This window comes from Salvelinus fontinalis, chromosome 28 (genome assembly GCF_029448725.1).
Source record: "Salvelinus fontinalis isolate EN_2023a chromosome 28, ASM2944872v1, whole genome shotgun sequence".
Lineage (NCBI taxonomy): Eukaryota > Metazoa > Chordata > Actinopteri > Salmoniformes > Salmonidae > Salvelinus > Salvelinus fontinalis.
Genome location: NC_074692.1, coordinates 38,207,361 through 38,217,731, shown reverse-complemented (window position 1 = coordinate 38,217,731; position 10,371 = coordinate 38,207,361). Strand labels below are relative to the sequence as shown.

The following is a 10,371-nucleotide window of genomic DNA, read 5'->3' as shown; positions in this document are numbered from 1 at the left end:
CTTCTGGTGCATTTACGATCGGTGTGATTGAGGGGTAACATGCAATGAAATCCGACTCACCTGAAATCCTTCCGAGGCCGTAACTGCTTTTAGAACGTCTATTACAATTACATTTTATATCGGTCAAGTTCACTTGTGGCTGTGCCAGAGACAGTTAAATTAAAGTCAACGAATTACTAAGTAGACCAGAACCAGCTGATATTGGATTGGTGTGTGTGGGAGACACCAAGTTAATTAGACCGGAACTAACTATTGTTTCCAATGGTAAACGGCCCGAGTGAACTAATCTTAATTGAGCCACCATCGTTGGCTGTGCTCAGCAACTCCACAAATGCAGTTTTCTTTAAGGATTTCACAAACCCAGGGCATGTCAAGTTATCATGGTGTAAAAAAGAAAACACACAATGTATTAAAAAAAAACATTTATTTGGAACAAACAAATTACTTATAAAACCAACATATTGAGCTCACATAGCTGCAAGGGCCGAGCATTGTGGACATTCTACATGCCAAATTCAATGAGAAGGGAAATATGTTTTACACTCCATTGAAAGTCTCTTTAGTTGCCTTAATCAAAGGCCTCTGGTTGATAAATGGTCTAAACATTTGAGAGGCTTAAATGAAGATTTCACCTAAATTGGCAGATGTCAGGTTGTGTGTTCGTGTGCTTAAGACAATCTATCCTGCAAATGGGTTGGCATGAAGAGTCACGTCCTTTATACGAGTCTCAGTCAGCGGCCGAAATGACTTTTCATTGACCGGGAGCTTCTCCAGTTCATCCAGTGTTTCCAAGCCATCTATTATTCTGCTTATCGAAAGAAAATAAACAGAGGGGAAAAAGCATTGTAGCACTGCATTAGTTCACAATAAAATGTTGGAGTTAACACAAACCACATAATATGCACAGTCAAGAGAATGTGTTTAGGTCAAAATAACAGATTGAAGTCATGATCTGCTAGCAATCACTTATAATCACATTAAATACAGACACGGTTTGTTTATTTGGATCCTCAATGACATACAACGGCAGATTGTAGCTGAATCCATTCTTGGTAATCCACTTAGTTGGCTAACCAACCACATTAAGTCCTGAAACAATGACCTACTTTCCAAACACGGTGTACTTCATGTCCAGATGGGGCTGCTTGGCATAGGTGAAGAAGAACTGGGAGGCATTAGTGTTGGGGCCGTTGTTCGCCATAGAAACCACGCCACGCACATTATGCTGCACGGAAATAAATGAAAAAATTTCAGTTAATATATACCCAGAATTGTTGCTACCTGTCCCTTTGAGGTACTCACTTTTAGGTGTTCACTCAACTCATCTTCAAATTTCCGTCCCCAAATACTCGTTCCTCCTTTTCCAGTGCCTTCCAAGATTAAAAAAAGTAATGCATGTTGTCAAGAGAGAGGCAGATCATTTTCTTTGCATGATCAGAAAACAAACTACTCCATGGGTTTGGAGTGGCATGCTGACAATTGGTATCTGATAAAGTAATTGACTTGTACATTGGGCTATTGGTCCTTTCATTTTTTTTTTACCAAATTAAAAACAATAAGCCTTCCAACACGATAATGCAGTTCTGATGAAGCTACCTGTGGGGTCGCCGGTCTGAACCATGAACCCTTTGATGTTCCTGTGGAATATGCAGCCATTGTAGAACCCACCTGCACACAGGGCTAGGAAATTCTGTCAACACAAACAGAAACTTCTGATTAGAGCAATCTATTGGCTACAGCCAACTGTAATGACTTGCTAGTGTAGAGCAGTGTTCTTCAATCCTGGTCCTAGAGACCCAAAGGATGTAAAGCAGGGATGGTGATTGGATGTGCTAGTTTAACATCAAATTTAAAATAGGCTACTAAAATCATTACCATCCCGATTAAAAGGCAAGTACAGTATAAAGGCGTTGGCTTAAGGACCATGCCAGTGGCTCAAAGCGGGCGGGAAGGCTACTTGCCCGGCTGGCTTTAGGACAAGCACATCAACTCAACTGCAGTGAATAGCATGACATTTCCACTGAAAACAGTGCAGAGGTGGAAGATGGCTGTAGTAGATGGCTGTGGCTAGGTAACTACTGTTTGACTTGACAAGAGTGTTTAATCCCGGTGCTGAGCTAGTGCGTAGCAGCCAATTGCTGTATGACATGCGTTTATAGAATGGTAAGTCCTCTATCGATGGAGGTGACTAATCCAGGGATAGTATTGAGGTAGAACAAAGACCAGTGAGACACCATGATCAGAGCAAACACGCACAGAGTGTATGACTCACCTCACATGATTTCGGAGCACGTTCACAGAACAGCTCGATTTTTAAATCCCCAAGGTCTGTGTGCAGTGTCACTGCCTGAGAAGGGATTTGAAAATAATTAAATATTGTTCAAAAAGCACAAAGTTGTGAATTGTTTCCTTCATTAACTATACTGAACTAAAATAAACGCAAAATATAAATGCAACAAGTGAAGTTGTCACAACACAATGCCAAAGGTGTCTGAAGTTGAGGGAGTGTGCAATTGGTATGCTGACTGCAGGAATGTCCACCATAGCCATTTCCAGATAATTTTATGTTAATTTCTCTACCATAAGCCACCTCCAATGTTGTTTTAGAGAATTTGGCAGTACGTCCAACCGGCCTCAACCACAGACCACGTGTAACCACGCCAGCCCACGACCTTCACATCCACCTTCTTCACCTGTGGGATCGTCAGACCAGCCTCCCAGACAGCTAATGAAACCGCTTGTCGTCCTCACCAGGGTCATGAGCTGACTGCAGTTTGGCGTCGTAACCGACTTCAGTGGGAAAATGCTCTCATTCGATGGCCACTGGCACGCTGGAGAAGTGTACTCTTCATTGATGAATCCCGGTTTCAACTGTACCGGGCAGATGGCAGACAGCTTAGCTTGTATGGCGTCGTGTGGGCGAGCGGTTTGCTGATGTCAACGTTGTGAACAGAGTGCCCCATGGTGGAGGTGGGGTTATAGTAAGGGCAAGCATAAGCTACGGACAACGAACACAATTTCAATTTGTCGATGGCAATTTGAATGCAGAGACACCGTGACAAGATCCTGAGGCACAATGTCGTGCCATTTATCTGTCGCCATCACCTCATCTTTCAGCATAATGCACGGCCCCATGTCGCAAGTATCTGTATACAATTCCTGGAAGTTGAAAATGTCCGTTCTTCCGTGGCCTGCATACCATTGAGTATGTTTGGGATGCTCTGGATCGACAGCATGTTCCAGTTCCCGCCAATATTCAGCAACTTCACACAGCCATTGCAGAGGAGTGGGTCAACATTCCATAATCAACAGCCTGATCCACTCTGTGATGGAGATGTGTTGCGCTGCATACAACAAATGGTGGTCACACCAGATACTGACTGGTTTTCTGATAGGTATTCCCAGTCATGTGATATCCATAGACTAGGGCCTACTGAATGGATTTTAATTGACTGATTTCATTATATGAACTGTAACTTACCATTATTGAAATTTAAGCATTTTTTGTTTAATTAATCCTTCATATCTACGTATTAGAGAATTGCCTGCAATTATTTGTTCACAAGAAGTTGACTAAATAGCTAGGTCGATTGTATTGTCAGGGAGTGGAAATTGGCATTGAAGCAGACGCGTAAGCTAATGTGTTGCTCCCTAAGCTTACAGCTGCAAAATATTTACTTCAAACAAAGATGACTGTGTTCAGTGATAACAGGCGTTGTATTTATTACATGTTATGTGCATTTCGTCAAAGATTATACATGAAACATGCGTGGTAAAATTGAATATTCTCACCATTTTCTTAACGCCGGAAGATGAGATGGTGCATCAGACAAATAGATTCGACTAGCGTCATACACTGAACGCACATAGGTTCCGCTGCGTCTATAGTTCGATTAGCCTACTTATTGGACGTTAAAATTACGAATTATACCGTAGTGTTTTGTATTAGCCGAAAAATACAAGACCATGAATTTCAATCGCCCGTGCTTGATTACCGAGGAATCTGAATACCCCACGAAACTATATGTAATACCCACAGTGGCAAGAAGTGAAATCACATATTTGTTGTTGCCGCAATAAAAATAGAGGACTCTAGTGCCCCAAAGCAAGCTTTACTGTCAATGGCGCTGCCCATGATCTCATAGATTCCATAATCGGACAGATACGACGCCGTGTCCTCTAATTATCTCTATGGTTGCCACCGGCCTCGAGCAGCTGATACCAATTACATACGCGAGATCAACGTTGAAACAGATAGATTGGATTGGGTAATTTGGTTAAAATGGAAAATGTCATTACAGCGGGAATATTTAAAGGGAATACATTTTTTGGGCAACACACATTTTCGGTTGAAGACGAAACCACTACCAGTAGCTCTGGGACTGTGACCTTTTTGGACCAGTGTTTCCCAAACTTGGTTCTGCCCCCCTGTGCACGTTTTGTTTTTTGCCCTAACACTACACAGCTGATTCAAAGAGTCAAAGCTTGCTGATCAGTTGGTTATTGGAATCAGCTGTGTAGTGCAAGGGCAAAAAACAAAAACAAAACGTGCAACGGGGGCCCAAGAACTGAGTGCAAGGTCAGCATCACCTCTTCACTGTTGTTAGGATTTATGTTTATGCACTATAACCCACTACCATATTGTTTGAAGATGAATATTGTTTTGTTACACACACAAACAATACAGATGTGTGTGTGTGTGTGTAGGTGTGTAAAGACTGATCAACATAGAGTGACAGGCTATACAAGCTGTGGTCAATCTGGAGAGGGGAGGGGTGCATATCTCTAGGCCAACCAGGGAGGGTAGGACACTGGACAATACCAAATAAGGAACTGTTTGAGTGTAGAATCGAGACGCAAGACGGATCTAATCTACGCAACGACCAGATGTGGACAGATGTGAGCGCCAAGGGACTGGGAACAGTCCGAGTGCCAGCGATAGGCTGAGCAAAGTTTAAACTGCGCTCAGCCTCTACTGTGAGTGATAGGCCAACAGACGGGTTGGAACTAAAGCTGTCATAGTATAAAAACTATTGTTTGAGCACATTCCAGAGTTCCCTGTTCTACCCTACGCGGTGATACAGTGAACCCGTATATACGAAAATTGCATTTACCGCTAGAGTTTAATTAAAATACTTCGGTGACTCTGAATCACATTTTGTCCTGATACCAGATTTGAACTGACGCAAATCTCTTTCACTGTTGATGTTGTGACTGGTGTTTTGTGGGTACTATTTAATGAAGCTGCCAGTTGAAGACATGTGAGGTGTCTGTTTCTCAAACTAGACACTCTAATGTACTTGTCCTCTTGCTCAGTTGTGCACCGAGGCCTCCCACTCTTTCTATTCTGGTTAGAGCCAGTATGCACTGTTCTGTGAAGGGAGTAGTACATAGCGTTGTACGAGATCTTCAGCTTCTTGGCAATTTCTCGCATGGAATAGGCTTCATTTCTCAGAACAAGAATAGACTGACGGGTTTCAAGCAAGCCCATGTAATGCTTTGTAGGTTAACAGTAAAACCTTGAAATCAGCCCTAGCCTTAACAGGAAGCCACTGTAGAGATACTAGCACTGAAGTAATATGATCAACATTTTTGGTTGTAGTCAAGATTCTAGCAGCTGTGTTTAGTACAAACTAAAGATTACTTAGTGCTTTATCCAGGTAGCAGTAGCGTTATCTAGAAGTGACAAAAGCATGGATACATTTTTTTGCATAATTTTTGGACAGAAATATCCAGATTTTTGCAATGTTACATAGATGGAAAACAGCTGTGCTTGAAACAGTCTTGATATTGTGGATCAGACACGGACATAGTATGATTAGCTCGGTTTCAAGGGTGTTTATTAAATAATAAATCAAAAAGAACATGCCTCCCCCATGAGATCCCCCCAGGATACCTTCTCCTGGGCTCCCGGTCAGGCACACAAACTCAACTCCCTCGGGTAACCGTATCCAACCAAATGGAAGTCACCTCACTTCCCCTAGTCCTCTTCCTGTGTGCTGCCCTTCTGGCAGCTTTATGGGCCTCACACAGCTGGTGAGCAATCCGCCCTTGATTACTCACCAGCTCCCAATCAGCCCCAATTAGTCCTGTCCGGAGAGCCCGTCGAGACCTGGCACGTCCAGCAGATGGAGCCACCGCCTCATGATGTATTCTCCATCTGTTACCAGGCTTTGTTTTTTGGGACCTAGAACTAGCATCTCTGTTTTGTCCGAGTTTAAAAGTAAAACATTTGCCGCCATCCACTTTCTTATGTCTGAAACACAGGCTTCCAGAGAGGGCAATTTTGGGACTTCACCATGTTTCATCGAAATGTACAGTTGTGTATCATCCGCATAGCTGGGAAAGTTAACATTATGCTTCCGAATGACATCACCAAGAGGTAAAATATATAATGAAAACAATACTAGTCCTAAAACAGAACCTTGAAGAACACCAAAATTTACAGTTGATTTGTCAGAGGACAAACCATCCACAGAGACAAACTGGTGTCTTTCCAACAGATAAGATCTAAACCAGGCCAGAACTTGTCCTTGTAGACCAATTAGGGTTTCCAATCTCTCCAAAATAATGTGGTGATCGATGGTATCAAAAGCAGCACTAAGGTCTAGGAGCACGAGGACAGATGTAGAGCTTTGGTCTGACGCCATTAAAAGGCAATTTACCACCTTCACGAGTGCAGTCTCAGCGCTATGATGGGGTCTAAAACCAGACTGAAGCGTTTAATATACATTGTTTGTCTTCAGGAAGGCAGTGAGTTGCTGCGCAACAGCTTTTTCATTTTTTTTTAGAGGAATGGGAGATTCGATATAGGCCAATAGCTTTTTATATTTTCTGAGTCAAGGTTTGGCTTTTTCAAGAGAGGCTATATTTTTAGTTTGGTACACATCCGGTGGATTGGGAGCGATTTTTTTATGTTCAACATAGGAGGGCCAAGCACAGGAAGCATCTCTTTCAGTAGTTTAGTTGGAATAGGCTCCAGCAGCTTGAAGGTTTAGAGGCCACGACCATTGTCACCTGGTTCTTTCACATCCTCACATGGCCTTTTTTACTACTGTTATGATGGAACTTTTTTTCTCTCATCTAGAGAAGGTCAACATAATTACTTGCAGACTTGTGCTCAAATGTCTATTAGAAAATAGAAAGATCTCATAATCCAATATTATTACAATAAAGTAGTACTTCATATACATATCAAGCCTCTTGATTGTTGTGGTTAGGCAGTGTAAAGTGCCCACTTAATTGATCAAAATCAACACAAATTGATCCAGGAAGCAAATGCTAAAATGAGATAAGTATATGTGTGTTATTAAGTTTATTATACTGTAATTTCACAAGAGGAATTAAAGGAGGGGAATGATGACAATATTTTAGGGCATAATTAGGATCAAATAGACATTTCACAACATCATGTCATGTAAACAAAATAGCAATGTTATTTTCCTGAAGTGCTGGGAGATTTTTTTGGCAACAAAGTTAATGCTGCTGATACACTACTTACTAGTAGTAAAATGGGGGGTGTCAGTCTCTTAGATGAGGAATTTGATTTAAAAACAAAATATGGTGTAAAAAAAACATGTTGGAGGATGACATTCCAGTTTAAAAATAGAACTACATGGGATTGTGGTAGGTGTAGGGTCTACTGTACATCTCTGATGGCTCTAAAACATATACTGTACACATCAATTTCTTCCATACTCTTAATTAAAGTGAGCAACAAAGGAAACAACACAAATGAATACACACAAAATATATCGATTGACACATATGTGATGTATGATTTCAGAAACAAAAGTGCTTTATTTTTATTTTTCAAAGTTCTAAATATCATTTTGAAGCTACAATTAATATTAAATATATTAAATCATATTGACTAGAACATTTTTCAAAACATATATAATTATAAAAATGTGTGGTATAACAACTGTTTAAATGAACATAAAAATAGTAGTAAAAAAAATGCTATTAAAGCAACACCAAAAAAATGCAAGAATAAAACTGAAATGTACATTTCCTGAGGTTATAGTGTACTGTACTAATAATAACTGTCAACACTGAAGAAAAATGGTCAGAAAAATGTGTAAGTGCAACTATTTTTCTAATGAATAACTATTCAACATAATTAGGTATTGCATTCAACACTTGATTATGCTATACAGAACACAAAATCCAAAATAAAAAAAAAATAAAAAATGTAGACATAACCTGAAAATCTACAAAAATACTAATTGCTTCAAGAAGATTAATTGAGTGAGTGATAGATTTAAAATAAATAAAAACCCTTATTTAAATAGATTTCTATGGGATGACACAACGATTAACAGACTTCAACACAAACTGTGCACCGAATGCATAGTTTCCATACTGACCATCCAATCACAGGACACAAGGGTACACACTTTCTCCAAGACACCTCACACTTGATGATGGGCTGCATTCATCTAGGGGCTGTTTCCCAGACACAGATTAAGCTTAGTCTTGGAATAAAAACCTATTTCAAAGGAGAATTTCCATGGAGACTGAGAATACTTTTTAGTCCTGGACTAATCTGTGTCTAATAAACAGATCCCTTCTGTTAATCTTGTCTCACTATCTAGTCTAGCATGAATATTTGCATAATTCCATGAAGAGACAAGTATGACATAAGAGTTGATTGTCGACGTCAACAGCAGTGGATTGCTGAGGAAACGTGCATGTCATAATAACCTTTTAAGAACATAAATACCAGTGGAGGCTTATGGGAGGAGCTATAGAAGGACGGGCTCATTGTAATGGCTGGAATGGAGTCAATGGAATGGAGTCAGGCATGTGGTTTCCATATGTTTGACTCTGTTCCATTAATTCCATTCCAACCATTACAATGAGCCCATCTTCCTTTGCTTTAAATCTTCTTAACTTCTTGCACTTGCCCATCATCAAGTGCGATAGACAAGCAATGGCAGAACAGCTTTACATAGCCAGCTTTCATTCCGGTGTTGTTTGTGTTGTCCTTCAGTCATAAAATCACTGTGCATAATTTGTTAATCTTCATGTCATCCACAGCAATGTTCTTTGCATCTGTGTTATAATCCCTGTTTTCAGACAGCACCTCTATGCACGTGTTGTGCTGCTGTGTCAGAGCCATGCGTTGACCTTGCATACAGAAGTCCACAATCATCGCAACATCATCATGCTCACTGAGACAAACCCAGAAATGCCGGGGGTGGTATAGAATTTTACTCACAAAAATAGAAGTTGAAGAACAAATAGATGGATATGGAATGACCTATGAGGATCAGATATTTGGTTGTCAGACTCATAACAGCTAGAATGTCTAGTTTGAAATGAAAACTCAACTGAAGGGTCCATCAGAAATGGCATCCTATTCCCTACAGTGCATTACTTAGGGTGCCATTTCAGCTGCACACTAACAACCTCTTAACTAGAGCATAGAGCCCCATTCATGGTTGCGTATCAACACTAATGAACAGTAGTAACCGGTAGCTCAATATGGCACCCACACATTAAGGATCAACTTGAACATCGATCCCCATCTTTAAGTACAAGTTAACAAGGCCAAAGTACCCATGGAACCCTGATCACTTTAATAAAGTTTACATCCTGTTTTACTCATTTCATATGTATATACTGTATTCTAGTCAATGCCACTCCGACAAAGCTCATCCTAAAGTTGATATATTTCTTAATTCCATTTTATTTTTTAGATTTTTGTGTAGATCCTACTGCACCATTGGAGCTTTTCGCTACACCGGCAATAACATCTACTAAATATGTGTTCGTGACCAATAACATCTACTAAATATGTGTACGTGACCAATAACATCTACTAAATATGTGTACGTGACCAATAACATCTACTAAATATGTGTACGTGACCAATAACATCTACTAAATATGTGTACGTGACCAATAACATCTACTAAATATGTGTACGTGACCAATAACATCTACTAAATATGTGTACGTGACCAATAACATTTTTATTTCAAATCCGAACTCAATTTTGGTACTTAATTCTGAAAATGAACATAATGTAGTCAGCAAGATCGCTTCATAGTGATGGCTATGCTTCACTGTGGTAGCCTGACAAAGGGACAGATTGAATCAAATCTGTCTATTGTGATTCATCTTGTTTATTCAGTCGCCTCAACTATAATATGCTGTATTATATAGACCCCAGAAGTGGAAATACTATAGTGTGGGTTTGATTGAATTCAACCTGTTATGACCATTCTTTTCAAATACTGCCATTAATCCACGCAATGCTGATGCCATCCAGGTAGCTATTGTTAATGCACTGAATAGAAATATAAATGCAAGATGCAGTGTTGGTCCCATGTTTCATGAGTTGAAATAAAAAAAGATCCCAGA

General features: G+C 40.1%; 1 protein-coding gene across 1 annotated transcript; it reads right to left on the bottom strand.

Annotated features, from left to right (window-relative positions):
- Positions 1-407: 407 nt before the first annotated feature.
- On the bottom strand, positions 408-4,128 carry ppil3 (peptidylprolyl isomerase (cyclophilin)-like 3). The gene is made up of 6 exons (XM_055887661.1): positions 3,793-4,128; positions 2,273-2,347; positions 1,597-1,690; positions 1,303-1,370; positions 1,107-1,225; positions 408-805 (listed from the first exon to the last, which is right to left on the bottom strand). The coding sequence occupies exons 1-6, from the start codon at positions 3,793-3,795 to the stop codon at positions 679-681; spliced, it is 486 nt and encodes a 161-aa protein (XP_055743636.1). The 5' UTR covers positions 3,796-4,128; the 3' UTR covers positions 408-678.
- Positions 4,129-10,371: the final 6,243 nt, after the last annotated feature.

Coding starts and splice junctions, on each gene's coding strand:
- ppil3 (XM_055887661.1), bottom strand. Junction 1,691..2,272: donor GTGCTCCGAAATCATGTGAG/GTGAGTCATACA, acceptor TTGTGTTGACAG/AATTTCCTAGCCCTGTGTGC. Junction 1,371..1,596: donor TCAGACCGGCGACCCCACAG/GTAGCTTCATCA, acceptor TAATCTTGGAAG/GCACTGGAAAAGGAGGAACG.